At 39.9% G+C, this 20,212-nt stretch overlaps 1 protein-coding gene across 7 annotated transcripts in view; it reads left to right on the plus strand.

Annotated features, from left to right (window-relative positions):
* Positions 1–20,212, plus strand: part of phf14 (PHD finger protein 14) — a 149,039-nt gene that overhangs the window by 63,866 nt on the left and 64,961 nt on the right. For 5 of the 7 annotated variants that reach the window (XR_009803561.1, XM_061882626.1, XM_061882629.1 and 2 more), the window contains exons 12-14: positions 84–189; positions 4,514–4,649; positions 19,212–19,374. Coding sequence is in view for 6 of the 7 variants with exons in the window: in XM_061882626.1 (XP_061738610.1) it covers positions 84–189; positions 4,514–4,649; positions 19,212–19,374 (405 nt within the window). In the remaining variant the exon portion in view is untranslated. Of the gene's footprint in view, positions 1–83; positions 191–4,513; positions 4,650–19,211; positions 19,375–20,212 lie in introns of all 7 variants that reach the window. The other 2 variants (XM_061882630.1, XM_061882628.1) reach the window with 2 other exon arrangements.

Below are 20,212 nucleotides of genomic sequence, written 5' to 3' on the forward strand. Positions count from 1 at the left end.
AGAAGGGAAGAAACTATGCCCTTGTTTTTTTTTTTTTTTTGGTTGAAGATTCAATAGTGTGGTTTTGCTCCCTCTCTTCCTAGAAACTTAACACTCCAGCTGTTCTCAGAGCCCCCAAAGAGAGGAAGTCCAGCAAGAAAGAGGGGGAAACTCAAGGGAAGCCATCCAGCCTGCCAGCAATTCTCTACAGGTAGAAAACACTGATTGGGACAAGGCACACCATGAAGTCTGACTTTGGAAATATCAAATACCAGAGGCAGGAACAGCAGGGCGTCTTAACATTTGCTTCTGTCTACATTTGTTCTCAATGCTAATTTGATGTAAAGAAAGCATCATGCAAATGAGGATGAGTTTACCATTTTTAAGTGCATATGTAGAAAATGGATGGATGTTACATTTATTCTATAGAGATGGACCAATTATGAGCGCCGATTTTTGGCATTCTGGCCTCGTTCACACTGCAGCTCAATTCTGTTTATACCGTATTTCGTTGAATTGCCGCCGGGTACATATCAATCAATCAATCAATCAATGTTTATTTATATAGCCCCAAATCACAAATGTCTCAAAGGACTGCACAAATCTTTACGACTACAACATCCTCGGAAGAACCCACAAAAGGGCAAGGAAAACTCACACCCAGTGGGCAGGGAGAATTCACATCCAGTGGGACGCCAGTGACAATGCTGACTATGAGAAACCTTGGAGAGGACCTCAGATGTGGGCAACCCCCCCCCCCGCCTCTAGGGGACCGAAAGCAATGGATGTCGAGCGGGTCTAACATGATACTGTGAAAGTTCAATCCATAGTGGCTCCAAGACAGCAGCGAGAGTCCCGTCCGCAGGAAACCATCTCAAGCGGATCAGCAGCGTAGAGATGTCCCCAACCGATACAGGCGAGCGGTCCATCCTGGGTCCCGACGAGCGGTCCATCCTGGGTCTCGACTCTGGACAGCCAGTACTTCATCCAAGGTCATCGGACCGGACCCCCTCCACAAGGGAGGGGGGGACATAGGAGAAAGAAAAGAAGCGGCAGATCAACTGGTCTAAAAAGGAGGTCTATTTAAAGGCTAGAGTATACAGATGAGTTTTAAGGTGTATGCGCCTGCCTAGAATTACTGCCGGGTCAAACTCGTTTCGCAAAATAATTAGCGCATGCTTAGCATTAGCCCCGGCTCAGGATTAACGCCGGTTTAAACTTGTTTCGCAAAATATTATTTTTATTAGCGCATGTCTAGAATTTCCGCCGGGTCAAACTCGTTTCGCCAAATAATTAGCATATGCCTAGAATTTCCTCCGGGTCAAACGCGTCACGTCACGAGTGACACTTCACCTGTCAGCATTTTCAAAATGGAGGAGGCTGATTTCAATCATTTGAAATCGCATAAAGTCAATCAATCAATGTTTATTTATATAGCCCTAAATCACAAGTGTCTCAAAGGGCTGCACAAACCACTACGACATCCTCGAAAGAACCCACATAAGGGGCAAGGAGAACTCACACCCAGTGGGACGTCGGTGACAGTGATGACTATGAAAACCTTGGAGAGGACCACATAGTGAAGAAGATTAAGAGATATTCAGTACGATTTAAGGTCCAAGCTATGAATATGCTAAAAAGAACAGTAAGCAGCGATGTTTTATTAATATGCCGTAGCTGCGTGTGTCAAATATGAGTCATTAAATGACTCCCGCCTCCTGGTGGTAGAGGGCGCTAGTGATCAGAAGAAGTGACAACAAGCAGCAAGAGTGAGCAGAGTGTTTTTATTTTTTCCTCTCGCTTGCACTTTTAACATGGAGGATTACATATCTAAAATAAAACATTTGCCTAAAATTGACTTTCAATCGAAGCAGGAGGTAATAAAGGAAGATCTCCATCAGGACAGAGAGACTTTTAAAACTGAAGAAAGATAAGGAAGACTTCTATAAACAAGTTATCGATGCTTTTGATCAGAAGGAACTGCGCATGGACTTTATTTATAAGTAAAGGTAAGACCATAATAAAGTTTTTTTTATTAAATGTGCTTTTCATGATGGTATCCTTACATCACACTCAAATTCATAAGCGCAGGCCTAAATTTAAGGTCCAAGCTATGGTATATGCTAAAAAGAACAGTAAGCAGCGATGTTTTATTAATATACCGTAGCTGTGTGTGTCAAATATGAGTCATTAAATGACTCCCGCCTCCTGGTGGTAGAGGGCGCTAGTGATCAGAAGAAGTGACAACAAGCAGCAAGAGTGAGCAGAGTGTGTTTATTTTTTCCTCTCACTTGCACTTTTAACATGGAGGATTACATATCTAAAATAAAACAGTTTTCTAAACTGGACTTTCAATCGAAGCAGGAGGTAATAAAGGAAGATCTCCACCGAGACAGAGAGACCTTTAAAACTGAAGAAAGATAAGGAAGACTTCTATAAACAAGTTATCGATGCTTTTGATCAGAAGGAACTTTGCATGGACTTTATTTATAAGTAAAGGTAAGACCGTAATAAAGTAATTTTTATTAAATGTGCTTTTCATGATGGTATCCTTACATCACACTCAAATTTATAAGCGCAGGCCTAAATTTACCGCATGCCTCTGGTAAATGCCGTAGTGAGAAGAGGTTTTAAATTAATTAGCGCCCCAGCGGCAATTCAAGGAAATACGGCAATACTTTAATAATCCCCAAAGGAAAATTACGATTTTCAGCACAATCTGTATGCAACCTGTATCAGAGTCTTTCATCTCAGTGTGAACAGGCCAATACCGAATTTGTCATATCCGACCCAGGCCTCTTTCCTATGTGGATATGTATCAGATACACAGTACAGGCCAACGGTTTGGACACACCTTCTCATTCAGTCTTTATTTTCATGACTATTTACCGTATTTTTTGGACTATAAGTCGCAGTTTTTTCCATAGTTTGGCCGGGGGTGCGACTTATACTCGGGAGCGACTTATGTGTGAAATTATTAACACGTTACGGTAAAATATCAAATAATATTATTTATCTCATTCACGTAAGAGACTAGACTTATGGGATTTATGGATTAGGAGTGAGAGATAGTTTGGTAAAGGTATAGCATGTTCTATATGTTCTAGTTATTTGAATGACTCTTACCATAATATGTTAGGTTAACATAGCAGTTGCTTATTTATGCCTCATATAACCTACACTTATTCAGCCTGTTGTTCACTATTCTTTACTTATTTTAAATTGCCTTTCAAAGGTCTATTCTTGCTGTTGGCTTTTATCAAATAAATTTCACCAAAAATTACGACTTATACTTCAGTGCGACTTATATATGACAGGTGCGTCTTATACTCAGGAGCGACTTATGTGTGAAATTATTAACACATGACCATAAAATATCAAATAATATTATTTATCTCATTCACGTAAGAGACTAGACGTATAAGATTTCATGGGATTTATGGATTAGGAGTGAGAGATAGTTTGGTAAAGGTATAGCATGTTCTATATGTTTTAGTTATTTGAATGACTCTTACCATAATATGTTAGGTTAACATAGCAGTTGCTTATTTATGCCTCATATAACCTACACTTATTCAGCCTGTTGTTCACTATTCTTTATTTTAAATTGCCTTTCAAATGTCTATTCTTGCTGTTGGATTTTATCAAATGAATTTCCCCCCAAAAATGTGACTTATACTCCAGTGCGACTTATATATGACAGGTGCGACTTATACTCAGGAGCGACTTATGTGTGAAATTATTAACACATGACCATAAAATATCAAATAATATTATTTAGCTCATTGACGTAAGAGACTAGACGTATAAGATTTCATGGGATTTATGGATTAGGAGTGAGAGATAGTTTGGTAAAGGTATAGCATGTTCTATATGTTCTAGTTATTTGAATGACTCTTACCATAATATGTTAGGTTAACATAGCAGTTGCTTATTTATGCCTCATATAACCTACACTTATTCAGCCTGTTGTTCACTATTCTTTATTTATTTTAAATGGCCTATCAAATGTATATTCTTGCTGTTGGGTTTTATCAAATAAATTTAACCAAAAAATGCGACTTATACTCCGGTGCGACTTATATACGGCAGGTGCGACTTATACTCTGAAAAATACGGTAGACGTGAAAACAAAGAAAACACATTGAATGAGAAGGTGTGTCCAAAATTTTGGCCTGTACTGCACATGCGATCCGTCCTCAAAGTGAACGCTCCCGCACTTAGGTCGCATTCATCCAACCAGAACATCATCAAAAAGGAATAAAGATCAAAATTATTTGCCTAAATCGACAGTTACAAAATAAACAGTGGACAACGAAGCAGTAAACTGATGAAAATAATCATCATTATCTGAAATACCAAATGACTTTCATTTCCAAACAGTAGCAGGCTAAAAAAAGGGTTTATAGGTTGCCAGGCGTGTTTTGAGAAGGTTTTCCTTCCTTGATGCACCTGTGCAAATGCAACGTGATCAACGAGGGGTGAATGAGTTTGACGTCAACAGATGTTCCTCACACACATCATCTGTGTTTCGGCAGCTGTGGCATCTGTAAGAAGAACCAAGACCAGCATCTGCTGGTGCTGTGTGACACCTGCAAACTCTACTACCACTTAGGATGCCTGGAGCCACCACTGACACGCATGCCTAAGAAGACCAAGAACAGCTACTGGTGAGAGAAGCCACCATCTTTACATCCCACACCTCACAGGGGTAAATACAGTAGGACCAACCTCCCCAAGGTCTTGGTGTCCACAAAGATGTTGACCCCAATATGGCCCAGGTTTCCCTATGCTGTCTCGGATATCAGTAAGGCCAAACTCCACTGTGTCATTTTGTGGAATGTAGTGTCCACACAAAGATACACATATTGGTGATTTAGTCACTACTAAGTATAACAATATGTTGTTTATGTTAGTTCAATCAATCAATCAATGTTTAAATCACACGTGTCTCAAAGGGCTGCACAAGCCACATCCTCGGCCTGGATCCCACATCGGGGCAAGGAAAAACTCAGCCCAATGGGATAACAATTAGAAACATTGGATGGGACCCCCATTAATAGTGTGAGTCCAGTCCAAAGTGGATCTAACATAATAGTGATAGTCCAGTCCATAGTGGATCTAACATAATAGTGTGAGTCCAGTCCATAGTGGATCTAACATAATAGTGAGAATCCAGTCCATAGTGGATCTAACATAATAGTGAGAGTCCAGTCCATAGTGGATCTAACATAATAGTGATAGTCCAGTCCATAGTGGATCTAACATAATAGTGTGAGTCCAGTCCATAGTGGATCTAACATAATAGTGAGAGTCCAGTCCATAGTGGATCCAACATAATAGTGTGAGTCCAGTCCATAGTGGATCTAACATAATAGTGTGAGTCCAGTCCATAGTGGATCTAACATAATAGTGAGAATCCAGTCCATAGTGGATCTAACATAATAGTGAGAGTCCAGTCCATAGTGGATCTAACATAATAGTGTGAGAGTCCAGTCCATAGTGGATCTAACATAATAGTGTGAGAGTCCAGTCCATAGTGGATCTAGCATAATATCGTGAGAGTCCAGTCCATAGTGGATCTAACATAATAGTGTGAGAGTCCAGTCCATAGTGGATCTAACATAATAGTGAGAGTCCAGTCCATAGTGGATCTAACATAATAGTGTGAGAGTCCAGTCCATAGTGGATCTAACATAATAGTGTGAGAGTCCAGTCCATAGTGGATCTAACATAATAGTGTGAAAGTCCAGTCCATAGTGGATCTAACATAATAGTAAGAGTACAGTCCATAGTGGATCTAACATAATAGTAAGAGTCCAGTCCATAGTGGATCCAACATAATAGTGTGAGAGTCCAGTCCATATTGGTTCTAACATAATAGTGAGAGTCCAGTCCATAGTGGATCTAACATAATAATTAGAGTCCAGTCCATATTGGTTCTAACATAATGGTGAGAGTCCAGTCCATAGTGGATCTAACATAATAGTGTGAAAGTCCACTCCATAGTGGATCAAACATAATAGTGTGAGAGTCCAGTCCATAGTGGATCTAACATAATAGTGAGACTCCAGTCCATAGTGGATCCAACATAATAGTGAGACTCCAGTCCATAGTGGATCCAACATAATAGTGAGAGTCCAGTCCATAGTGGATCCAACATAATAGTGAGAGTCCAGTCCACAGTGGATCCAACATAATAGTGAGAGTCCAGTCCATAGTGGATCTAACATAATAGTAAGAGTCCAGTACATTGTGCATCTAACGTAATAGTGACAGTCCAGTCCATAGTGGATCTAACATAATAGTGAAAGTCCAGTCCATAGTGGATCTAACATAATAGTGAGAGTCCAGTCCATAGTGGATCTAACATAATAGTGTGAGAGTCTAGTCCATAGTGGATCTAACATAATAGTGAGAGTCCAGTCCATATTGGTTCTAACATAATAGTGTGAGAGTCCAGTCCATAGTGGATCTAACATAATAGTGTGAGAGTCCAGTCCATATTGGTTCTAACATAATAGTGAGAGTCCAGTCCATAGTGGATCTAACATAATAATTAGAGTCCAGTCCATATTGGTTCTAACATAATAGTGAGAGTCCAGTCCATAGTGGATCTAACATAATATTGTGAGAGTCCAGTCCATAGTGGATCCAACATAATAGTGAGAGTCCAGTCCATAGTGGATTTAACATAATAGTGAGAGTCCAGTCTATAGTCGATCTAACATAATAGTGAAAGTCCAGTCCATAGTGGATCTAACATAATAGTGTGAGAGTCCAGTCCATAGTGGATCTAACATAATAGGGAAAGTCCAGTCCATAGTGGATCTAACATAATAGTGAAAGTCCATAGTGGATCTAACATAATAGTGTGAGAGTCCAGTCCATAGTGGTTCTAACATAATAGTGAGAGTCCAGTCCATAGTGGATCCAACATAATAGTGAGAGTCCAGTCCATAGTGGGGCCAGCAGGAGACCATCCCGAGCAGAAACAGGTCCGCAGCGCAGAGATGTCCCCAACCGATGCCCAGGCGAGCGGTCCACCCCTGGTCCCGACTATGGACAGTCAGCAATTCATCCGTGGCCACCGAACCTGTGCCCCAGGTGTCCGGCAGATCAACTGGTCTAAAAAGGGAGTCTATTTAAAGGCTAGAGTATACAAACGAATTGTAAGATGGGACTTCAATGCTTCTACTGAGGTAGCATCTCGAATTGTTACTGCTAGAACATTCCCAAGTACTGGAGCCCCAGTAGAAAACGCTCAATAGCCCGCAGACTTGTTTTGGGCTCTGGGAATCACTAATAAGCCGGAGTTCTTTGAAGGCAGATTTCTTGCCAGGTATATATATATATGTATATAAAGGTATATACAGTATAGGTATATATGTATATATATATGTATATAAAGGTATATACAGTATAGGTATATATGTATGTATATAAAGGTATATACAGTATAGGTATATATGTATGTATATATGTATATAAAGGTATATACAGTATAGGTATATATGTATGTATATATGTATATAAAGGTATATACAGTACAGGCGTAATAGGATCAAACTTTCTTGTTCTTGTCAAAAGTCTAGCAGCCGCATTTTGTAGCAACTGTAATCTTTTAATGCTAGACATGGGGAGACCCCAAAATAATAAGTTGAAAAGGATTTGCAAGTCATTGTATTCTGTTTTTATTTACCATTTACACAACGTGACAACTTCACTGCTTTGGCGTTTTGTAAATACAACTACATCAGTCAAATACCAGCAAGACAAGTAGAACGGTACACTCTGCAATTTTCCAGCCATCAACTATGAATATGAAGCATTATTTTACAGAAAACTCAGCATATCTGCTTTTTTAGGAAGCATATGTGATGTTTATGACTACCGTATTTCCTTGAATTGTCGCCAAGGTGCTTATTAATTTAAAACCTCTCCTCACTCCGGCGTTTACCAAAGGCATGCGGTAAATTTAGGCCTGCGCTTATAAGTTTGAGTGTGATGTAAGGATACCATCATGAAAAGCTCATTTAATAAAAAAAAAATGTTATTATGGTCTTACCTTTACTTATAAATGAAGTCCATGCGCAGCTCCTTCTGATCAAAAGCATCGATAACTTGTTTATAGAAGTCTTCCTTATCTTTCTTCAGTTTTAAAAGTCTCTCTGTCTCGATGGAGATCTTCCTTTATTACCTCCTGCTCCGATTCCTTCTGATCAAAAGCATCGATAACTTGTTTATAGAAGTCTTCCTTATCTTTCTTCAGTTTTAAAAATCTCTCTGTCTCAATGGAGAGCTTCCTTTATTACCTCCTGCTTCGATTGAAAGTCCAGTTTAGAAAACTGTTTTATTTTAGATATGTAATCCTCCATGTTAAAAGTGCAAGCGAGAGGAAAAAATAAACTGCTGTAGTAGAGTAGTCTCAAGTCATCACTAGCGCCCTCTACCACCAGGTCATTTAATGACGCATATTTGACACACGCAGCTACGGTATATTAATAAAACATAGCTGCTTACTGTTCTTTTTAGCATATTCAATAGCTTGGACCTTAAATCCCACTGAATAGCTCTTAGTCTTCTTCCCTTTTTGCGATTTCCAATGATTGAAATCAGCCTGAATGATGACAGGTGAAGTGTGACACCTGGACGTGACGCGTTTGACCCGGAGGAAATTCTAGGCATATGCTAATTATTTTGCAAAACGAGTTTGACCCGGCAGTAATTCTAAACAGGCGCATACTATATACCCGGCGGCAATTTAAGGAAATACGGTAATCGACGTGTCTCTGTCTGTGGAGAACACCTCTTAAGAAGGTGGCGTGCATTATAGGTAAATCCATTGACGGTTAGTGCACATGTTTTAGTGGTAGAGGAATGCCGCCTGCTTGTTTGTTATGCACATGACCTCATGTTAGTGTCTGTGCTCCCATTTCTCATCCGTTTACTAAAATTGGTTCAGTTGAGTTTTGAGCCCACGTTCTTGTGGACGTGCAGCGTGTGTGTGTGTGTATTACTTCAAGCGTCACATGGTTGCCATGGCAATGCAGGCACAGTCAGCACATGTGACCGCCGGTTTTAAAAGGTTACAGGGGAGAATGTCATCTGGAAATGTAATACAAGTAATTTCAAAGAATATCAGCAAGAACATGTGCTTGTCTGCCCTGCCCCCCCACCACCTCCTCGTGTCAAAGCAGGCACCATGCGCACCTTCCAACCCAGCTCCGTGCTTCTAGGCTTCTAGGCTGTCATCATGCCTCGTTGTGCTCGCACCTGTCAATCAAGACTTAGGGCGGAAAGTAAAATCGGGCATAAATGTTATGCTGGCGGGTGAAAAACAAAAAATAATACTGTAATGAAAAGTACTTGTCAGTTTCAAACACTTATGACATTTATTAAACAGACAAGAAGCAAGGAATTAAACAGAGGCAGAATTCAATTTAGCTCATTGAGGAGAAACATCCGGGCTGTACTCCTTGTACAGTCTGTCACCACGCTCTGGCGAAAGGTTTTGTTTGGACTTTCCCTGATTACGGGTTCTTCGGACCACCAATGTGAGACATGGTCTATGACAGGGGTGTCCATACTTTTTCCACTGAGGGCCGTACACTGAAAAATCAAAGCAAGCGGGGGGGCCATTTATTAAAAAAAAACAATACAATCTATGAATAAAAAAATATACATTTAGGCCTCCACTCAGGCTTGATCCCGGGGTGTCCAAAGGGTTTTGGTAAAAATAAAATGTTAAAAATGCGTCATTATTCAGTATTATTATTTTTTATTATTATTCAAGTTTTAAATCTCTAGATCAACATTAGGTCTATCTGTCAATATGACGTTTTTAAATATTTAAGTTGTATGCTTTTTTTGTCAAAGAAACCATGTTTTTTTTAATGGAAAAAAACACAAAATATGCAATGTTTTCACCTAATAAAATTTTTATGTAGAATGTTTGAGATTATATAATAATTGGACCCGGAAAAAGGTCAACAACTCATAACACCATTGATTTTAATTCACTATTATTTTTTGTGCAATGACACTTAAAAACAAAACACACTGATCCAAAAGGGTCCTACTACTTAAAGTGTTAAGAAATAAATAATATTTATTTTTTTTACCGTTTACTTTTAACACAATGGTCTCGAGATCAACTTCAGATCTATCCGTCAATTATAAGTTTTGTTGTTATGATTTTTGTTTGTTCGTTTTAGGCCATGCTTTAAAAAAAAAAAAAAAGCTCCGTTTTTTTATATGGCAAACACAAAATATCCAACATTTGCCCCGGAAAATATCTAAAAAGTGGAATATTTAATGTGACGTAATTGGAGCCTTGAATTGGTCAATAATTCGTAATTCTATTGTTTGTTTGTTTTTTAAAGAAAGAAACAGCCTGCATGGCAGATTTGTGTTATTAAACATTGCAACATTTTCTTGTTACATTTCAACATTTTGGTCTTTTATACCACTTTTTATTTTTTTCCATAGTATTTTTAAAATGTGCCGTGGGGCCGTTAAAAAATGGCCCCCGGGCCCCACTTTGGACACCCCTGCTCTAGATCAACATTAGGTCTATCTGTCAATATGACGTTTTTAAATATTTAAATTGTATGCTGTTTTTGTCAAAGAAATTATGTTTTTTTAATGGAAAAAAACACAAAATATGCAATGTTTTCACCTAATAAAATTTTTATGTAGAATGTTTGAGATTATATAATAATTGGAGCCGTAAAAAGGTCAACAACTCATAACACCATTGATTTTAATTCACTATTATTTTTTGTGCAATGACACTTATAAAGAAAACACACAAATCCAAAAGGGTCCTACTTATTAAAGTGTCAATAAATAGATTATAATTTTTTTACTGTTTACTTTTAACACAATGGTCTCGAGATCAACTTCAGATCTATCCGTCAATTATAAGTTTTGTTGTTATGTTTTTTGTTTGTTCGTTTTAGGCCATGCTTTAAACAAAAAAAAAAAGCTCCGTTTTTTTATATGGCAAACACAAAATATCCAACATTTGCCCCGGAAAATATCTAAAAAGTGGAATATTTAATGTGACGTAATTGGAGCCTTGAATTGGTCAATAATTCGTAATTCTATTGTTTGTTTGTTTTTTAAAGAAAGAAACAGCCTGCATGGCAGACTTGTGTTATTAAACATTGCAACATGTTCTTGTTACATTTCAACATTTTGCTCTTTTATACCACTTTTTATTTTTTTCCATAGTATTTTTAAAATGTGCCGTGGGGCCGTTAAAAAATGGCCCCTGGGCCCCACTTTGGACACCCCTGCTCTAGATCAACATTAGGTCTATCTGTCAATATGACGTTTTTAAATATTTAAGTTGTATGCTGTTTTTGTCAAAGAAACCATGTTTTTTTTTAATGGAAAAAAACACAAAATATGCAATATTTTCACCTAATAAAATTTTTAAGTAGAATGTTTGAGATTATATAATAATTGGAGCCGGAAAAAGGTCAACAACTCATAACACCATTGATTTTAATTCACTATTATTTTTTGTGCAATGACACTTATAAAGAAAACACACTGATCCAAAAGGGTCCTACTCATTAAAGTGTTAATAAATAAATATTTTTTTTTTTTTACTGTTTACTTTTAACACAATGGTCTCGAGATCAGCTTCAGATCTATCCGTCAATTATAAGTTTTGTTGTTATGTTTTTTGTTTGTTCGTTTTAGGCCATTCTTTTAAAAAAAACAGCTCAGTTTTTTATATGGCAAACACAAAATATGCAACATTTTCCCCCCAAAAATATCTCAAAGTGGAATATTTAATGTGACGTAATTGGAGCCTTGAATTGGTCAATAATTCATAATGATATTGATTTTGATCCACTTATTATTTTTTAAAGAAAGAAACAGCCTGCATGGCAGCTTTGTGTTATTAGAGTAAACATTGCAAAATGTTTTTGTTACATTTTACATTTTTCTCTTTTATACCACTTTTTATGTTTTGATTTTTTTCAATCGTATTTTTAAAATGTGCCGTGGTGCCGTTAAAAAATGACCTGGTCCATGAGAACAATTATTTATTTTGCAATAAACCTTCTCTTGCTCTGCTGCTTTTCAGCCCTTGCGTCTCCGTCTCCGTTTTGCTTCTTTCGTACTTGCTCTCGGGTTCTGTCTTCACCGTCCGCTCCAACTTCACCCACCCCGTCGTTCTCGGCTGCTGCCATTTTATAGAGTGACAGGTGATTAGGTAAAAGTGGGCCATCCACGAACCTGTCACCGATCTCGGAGCCGGCCCCGGCACGCCCCGTCTCGCTGCAGCGCCGCAGGCCACGCCTCCTCACAAGCTGTTTCTAAAGGAAGGGGGGGTATTAAAAAGCCGTCGCCTTTGGTTACAAATAGGGATGCACCGATTAATCGGTAACCGAATATATTCGGCCAAATATGGCAAAAAAAAGCCAAATTCGGCCTTCGGTGGATTGAGTTAAAAACAAGGCCGAATAGTGGCGTGTGACCCAATTTTTTGACGCAGTGACTTTGGGATATGTTGTGTACCTGTATAAGTGTATGAGGTTACAAGCACACACTTATTGAGATTTAGTGGGGCCTCTGTTTACATTATTAGCCTGTTGTGTAGGCTACCTGTATAAGTGTATGAGGTTACAAGCACACACTTAATTGAGATTTACTTGAGCCTTCTGTTTACATTATTAGCATATCTACTGTGGCTAAGCAGACTTTTGCCAAAAGGACAATAATTCATTGGTTGTGGGTTTATCCACTTTAATGCACTTTGTTTTTTTTTTGGAATGCATGTTTTGTTTGAAGGCCTAATATAAATGAAAAACTTTGTGCTTTTTTTGAAAAGCAAAGGCTACTGGAATATTAAAAAAATGTCAATATTCTATAAAAAAATACTTTATTTGAAAAACATGTCTAAATATTTATTCTAGGCTATTTATGCAATATAAAAAAAATTGTGGAGAAACTGCATTCATTATTCGGTATTCGACCTTAGGCCAAGCGTTTAAATTTTATTCGGCTTCGGCCACAAATTTTCATTTCGGTGCATCCCCAGTTACAAAACAGTTTAAAGAGGGCCGGGTCCTGCTTCCTCTCCGCTTAAGACAACATCTTCCTGTGGATTTCAATAGATGAAAGAAACCGACACCTTCATGTCGCTTCCCATCGTACACAGTGGAGTTTTGCAAGCCTTTTGATAGGTAAGATCAAAGACAGCTTTTGTCTGCTCGCCGAGAACTCATTGAAACACAAATGTTTTGTGATAACTTGGATACAATTAATCTGACAGTGCTCAACCATTGTTCCCTCTCATTTTTCATGCATGTGAGCAACATCAGACGTGCAAACCTGACATCATAACAACTGAAATGCCTTATTGTTATAATCAAATGACTATACAGTTGTTTGCATGAGATTATTTTCTAATATAAGTAATTCAACCCATTTAGATTGGAAAAAAAATAGCATTTTGTTTTTCATTCATATTGTTTGTCTGGGTGGGGGTCCCTCTTTGGAAATAATGTGTACATTTTACAGATACTGTATCACATTTATTTCCCTTAAAACATTCTCATGTTGCACAATGAGATGTAAGCATTAGATTAGATTAGATTAGATAGTACTTTATTTATTCCGTCAGGAAAATTACAATTTTCAGCACAATCCCATTCAAGATCAGACAAACATTACAGGGAGACAGAACAGGATCGCTGACGGGTCTGCCGGCTTCCAGCGCCCCTTACAAAAAAGATGACATACAGGTAAACAAGGGGGGGATAGAAGATTAAAATAAAATTTAAAAAATCGGTCTTAGCCTGGGCCCTGGAGAGGGGGTGCAGACTGTGGCCAAGGGAAAAACAACAACTCATAGCCATAGTACACATCCCTCTTACATGTGTGTAAGAGGGAAACATCAAAGAACACATAGGACATCAAAGACATTAAAGCAGCAGATACAACCAGACACTTCAACATACAGCTATGAATAAAAAGTAAAATAAACATATCCACTGTGGTGGCCTCTGCGGTGTTACACGCCATCGTCCGCTGGGGTGGAGGGAGGATGGCCAGAGACAGGAGCAGACCCAACAAAGCAACCAAGACAGCCGACTCCACTCTCGGCCAGTGTCCAGTCCGCATGGATGAGCGAGGATACGTCCAAGGTGACTGAGGTGTCCGACACCTGCTCACCCAGCCAAGACACCGCAAAGACTCTCCGTCCCAGCGCTCAGTGCTAGCTCTGCAGCCCTGTCCCCCTCATCCGCACCTCCTCCAGTCCCTCCAAACAGACTCTGGTGTGGCAGAGACCCAGCAGCTTTTGATTGATTGATTATTTTATTAGTAGTTTGCACAGTACAGTACATATTCCGTACAATTGACCACTAAATGGTAACACCCGAATAAGTTTTTCAACTTGTTTTAAGTCGAGGTCCACGTTAATCAATGGTCTCCATGGCCAAAAGGCTCCCGGGAGGCAGATCCAGAAGTCCACAAAAAAAGCACCACAGAGGTCACGAAAGTGCCACCCGTTGTCACACAGTCCCAAAGGGTCCCGGACCAAAATGCAAAAAAATATAATAACACATGAAAACAAGAGAATAAAGTGTACTTTCCTGTCGGGTTCAAACACTGTTAAACAGACAAGAGGCAAGGAATCATGCAGAGTTGAATTTTGCTCAATTGAGGAGAGACGTTTTTTTGGGCTGTACTCTAGTTACAGATTTAAATGGTGCAACACAACACAGGCAGTTGTTTATAGACAGGTCAAACCAGGAAGAAAGATGCTATGAGAAAAGACTAAAGCGACAAATGAAATCGTAAGCAGACAAGAGTTATCTCTCACTCTCAAAAAACAATGTGTCTGTGTCTCCCACGTAGGGGTTAGGGGGGGGTTTCATGTCCAACTGCTAGGTTGATAGTGGAATCAAACTCAATCTCCGTCCACACTTGCGAAATACTGCTACCTGTCAGTTTGTTGAGGTCAACGAAATAAAGCTTTTCCACAGGTAGGATTGTCTAAATGCTCGCCAACAGCTCAAGAGGGGTTTCTAGGGACCACCTGACTTTGTATAACTGCCAGGAGTTGAAGAAGTCAAACACCATTTGCAGAATGACTGACAGCGGTTGTGCTGCCGTGGGTTTCAGTACTTCCATTTCCTCCTGAATAACACAAAGTACAACCAAGTGTGCTTTGTTTTTTTTTTTTCCTGTAATAGCTCTGGCATTTAGCGGGAGCAGAAATAACACATGATGGATGCTGTAAATGTCAGTCCGTCTCTTGTTTTGACAATTTGTTGCTAGGCGATTTGACGTTTTTCTTCTTATGATATTCAGCGCTTCAATCTCTTGTTGGGGGAAAAAAATTAAATCTGGCTTTTTCCGCTTTCTCTCGTTATCACCAGATGAGTGCTGCATTTAAAAACACATGACCAATTGTGGCTACAACACATGTATTATTATAATATATAATAGTCTATTTTTTATATTGTAACAACATATAAATATATATATATATATGTGTATATATATATATATGTGTGCGGCGTCTTCAGTAATGCGGACGTTGTACCGATCCGTTGTGGTGAAGAAGGATCTGAGCCGGAAGGCAAAGCTCTAAATTTTCCGGTCGATCTACGTTCCCATCCTCACCTATGGTCATGAGCTTTGGGTCATGACCGAAAGGATAAGATCACGGGTACAAGCGGCCTAAATGAGTTTGGGGCTCTCCCTTAGAGATAGGGTGAGAAGCTCTGCCATCCGGGAGGAACTCAAAGTAAAGCCGCTGCTCCTTCACATGGAGAGGAGCCAGATGAGGTGGTTCGGGCATCTGGTCAGGATGCCACCCGAACGCCTCCCTAGGGAGGTGTTTAGGGCACGTCCAACCGGTAGGAGGCCACGGGGAAGACCCAGGACACGTTGGGAAGACTATGTCTCCCGGCTGGCCTGGGAAGGCCTTGGGGTCCCCCGGGAAGAGCTAGACGAAGTGGCTGGGGAAAGGGGAGTCTGGGCTTCCCTGCTTAGGCTGCTGCCCCCGCGACCCGACCTCGGATAAGCGGAAGAGGATGGATGGATGGAGATGGATATTTATATATATATTTATATATATATATATATATATATATATATATATATATATATGACTTCACGGTGGTAGAGGGGTTAGTGCGTCTGCCTCACAATACGAAGGTCCTGCAGTCCTGGGTTCAAATCCAGGCTCGGGATCTTTCTGTGTGGAGTTTGCATGTCCTCCCCGTGAATGCGTGGGTTCCCTCCGGCTACTCCGGCTTCCTCCCACTTCCAAAGACATGCACCTGGGGATAAGCCCCTCCCACCTCCAAAGACATGCACCTGCGGATAGGTTGATTGGCAACACTAAATGGTCCCTAGTGTGTGAATGTGAGTGTGAATGTTGTCTGTCTATCTGTGTTGGCCCTGCGATGAGATGGTGACTTGTCCAGGGTGTACCCCGTCTTCCGCCCGATTGTAGCTGAGATAGGCGCCAGCGCCCCCCGCGACCCCAAAAAAAGGGAATAAGCGGTAGAAAATGGATGGGATGGGATATATATATATATATATATATATATATATATACACACATATATACATATATATATTAACATTTTTATTAATATTATTATTTTTTTATTTTATTATTTTATTGTTCCCTGCAATGAGGTGGCGACTTGTCCAGGGTGTAACCCGCCATCCGCCCGATTGTAGCTGAGATAGGCGCCAGCGCCCCCCGCGACCCCAAAAGGGAATAAGCGGTAGAAAATGGATGGATGGATGACCAATTTTGGGCACAACAAATGTATTATTATGATATATAATAGTGGATTTTTTATATTGTAACAACATCTAAATATATATATATATAATGTGAGTGTGAATGTTGTCCGTCTATCTGTGTTGGCCCTGCGATGAGGTGGCGACTTGTCCAGGGTGTACCCCGCCTTCCGCCCGATTGTAGCTGAGATAGGCGCCAGCGCCCCCCGCGACCCCAAAAGGGAATAAGCGGTAGAAAATGGATGGATGGATGGATACATACACATATATATATTAACATTTTTATTAATATTATTATTATTTTATTTTATTATTCCCTGCAATGACGTGACGACTTGTCCAGGGTGTAACCCGCCTTCCGCCCGAATGCAGCTGAGATAGTCCCCAGCAGCCCCTGAGACACCGAAAGGGACAAGCGGCAGAAAATGGATGGATGGATGAATATTTTTTTTAAGATAAAACTTATAAGTGATTCAGTATATTATTAGTTTAACATTTTCAGCTTTTTCTATTTAGATACGAATTTACCATTTTAATATATTTATTATACAAAAATATAACTATATATATATAAATATATATTTACATATATCAATCAATCAATGATTATTTATATAGCCCTAAATCACTAGTGTCTCAAAGGGCTGCACAAACCACAACGACATCCTCGGTACAGCCCACTGAGAGCAAGGAAAACTCACACCCAGTGGGACGTCGGCGATAATGATGACTATGAGAAACCTTGGAGAGGACCGCATATGTGGGCTTTTAACATGGGGGATTACATATCTAAAATAAAACCGTTTTCTAAACTGGACTTCCAATCGAAGCAGGAGGTAATAATTAAAGGAAGACCAACGCCGGAGCTAAAAGGTTTGCTTCAGAGAGTGATCTCCATCGAGATAGAGACTATTAAAACTGAAGAAAGATAAGGAAGACTTCTATAAACAAGTTATATATATTAGATTTTTTTTGGGGGGGGATAAAACTTTTACGAGTGCGTAAGTGTATCATTAGTTTAACATTTTCAGCTTTTTCTAATTAGATTCCAATATTTTTGATTTTTTTTTTACTGTTTTATTTTTACTGTTGTTTCTTTTTTTGGCTAGATTAGATTAGATTAGATTAGATAGTACTTTATTTATTCCGTCAGGAGAGTTCCTTCAGGAAAATTACAATTTTCAGCACAATCCCATTCAAGATCAGACAAACATTAAAGGGAGACAGAACAGGATCGCTGACGGGTCTGCCGGCTTCCAGCGCCCCTTACAAAAAAAGATGACATACAGGTAAACGGGGGGGGGAGAATAGAAGATTAAAATAAAATTTAAAAAAATCGGTCTTAGCCTGGGCCCTGGAGTGGGGGTGCAGACTGAGGCCAAGGGAACAAAACAACTCATAGCCATAGTACACATGTAAGAGGGAAACATCAGACATCAAAGAACATAGAGGACATCAAAGACATTAAAGCAGCAGATACAACCAGACACTTCTACATACAACCAGACACTTCTCCTTCCACCGCTGGGGTGGAGGGAGGATGGCCAGAGACAGGAGCAGACCCAACAAAGCAACCAAGACAGCCGACTCCACTCTCGGCCAGTGTCCAGTCCGCATGGATGAGCGAGGATACGTCCAAGGTGACTGAGGTGTCCGACACCTAATCACCCAGTCAAGACACCGCGAAGCTTAAAAATACACCACTTTTTAAATTTGTGCGCACTCGTTAGAAATATTTGCACACAGTATCGGATCGCTATTGTCAAACTGAGGAAAACCCGATTGGAATCTGTCACAAATCTTGGTTTTGCGTCAATAATCTGTTCCCGGTGATTGATTGATTGATTGATTGATACTTTTATTAGTAGTTTGCACAGTACAGTACATATTCCGTACAATTGACCACTAAATGGTAACACCCCAATAAGTTTTTCAACTTGTTTAAGTCGGGGTCCACGTTAATCAATTGATGATCAAGTGTTTTCTCATGTTGCTTGTATTTCCAGAAATGTAGATGCCCCCAGCCTGGCAATATCTGCAAACTATGTTTTCCATGTCCGTTAACGTTTACTCCTTCATTTTCCTGGACTGCGAAGCCAAAACGCGTCCAATTGTCCGATTTTAACTCGGCGGCAGGATCTGCTCCTCTGTGGTTTCAGCCATTTTTAAACTGCACTTCCCCTTGCTCCTGATGGGTGCTGGTTGGCGCCTTGCATGGCAGCTCCCTCCATCAGTGTGTGAATGTGTGTGGGAATGGGTAAATGTGGAAGTAGTGTCAAAGCGCTTTGAGTACCTTGAAGGTAGAAAAGCGCTATACAAGTACAAACCATTTATCATTTATTTACAATAATACCATTACATCCCTGGTATTTTAATATATACCCTCTGTATGTACTAGAATATGCACTCTATTTGACCGAAATGTTGTGTGTTCTCAGGCAATGCTCAGAGTGTGACCAAGCCAGCAGCGATGAGGCGGCCATCGCCATGGAGACGCTACCTGATGGTACCAAGAGGTCGAGGAGGCAGATTAAAGGCCCGATCAAATTCATCCCACAAGAGATGTCGCCGGAGCCCAAGAAGCCTCAAGTGAGGAGCTCAGTACGTATTCCTCGTCCTCCACGTCGGACAAATAATCATATTATCCATCCATCCATTTTCTACCGCTTATTCCCTTTCGGGGTCGCGGGGGGCGCTGGCGCCTATCTCAGCTACCCGGCTTCCTCCCACTTCCAAAGACATGCACCTGGGGATAAGCCCCTCCCACCTCCAAAGACATGCACCTGGGGATAGGTTGATTGGCAACACTAAATTGGCCCTAGTGTGTGAATGTGAGTGTGAATGTTGTCTGTCCATCTGTGTTGGCCCTGCGATGAGGTGGCGACTTGTCCAGGGTGTACCCCGCCTTCCGCCCGATTGTAGCTGAGAAATAATCATATTAACATACGCAAAATATTCAGCGTTATTTTGCGATCGCTCCTCCACACTTTTATCGCATAGCCACCACCTTTTTGTGGTAGTAAGTAGAGATCGGCGCTGATATTTTTCATTTTGACGTACAAAATCCGTTTCCATATAAGTTGGGAAATCGTGTTAGATGTAAACATAAACAAAATACGATGATTTGCAAATCCTTTTCAACCCATATTCAGTTGAATATGCTACAAAGACAACATATTTGATGTTCAAACTGATAAACATTTATTTATTTATGGCAAATAATCATTAACTTTAGAATTTGATGCCAGCAACACGTGACAAAGAAGTTGGGAAAGGTGGCAATAAATACTGAAAAAGTTGAGGAATGCTCATCAAACACTTATTTGGAACATCCCACAGTGAAGTGAAGTGAATTATATTTATATAGCGCTTTTTCGTTAGTGACTCAAAGCGCTTTACATAGTGAAACCCAATATCTAAGTTACATTTAAACCAGTGT

Source organism: Nerophis ophidion, linkage group LG21, assembly GCF_033978795.1.
Source record: "Nerophis ophidion isolate RoL-2023_Sa linkage group LG21, RoL_Noph_v1.0, whole genome shotgun sequence".
Classification (NCBI taxonomy): Eukaryota; Metazoa; Chordata; class Actinopteri; order Syngnathiformes; family Syngnathidae; genus Nerophis; species Nerophis ophidion.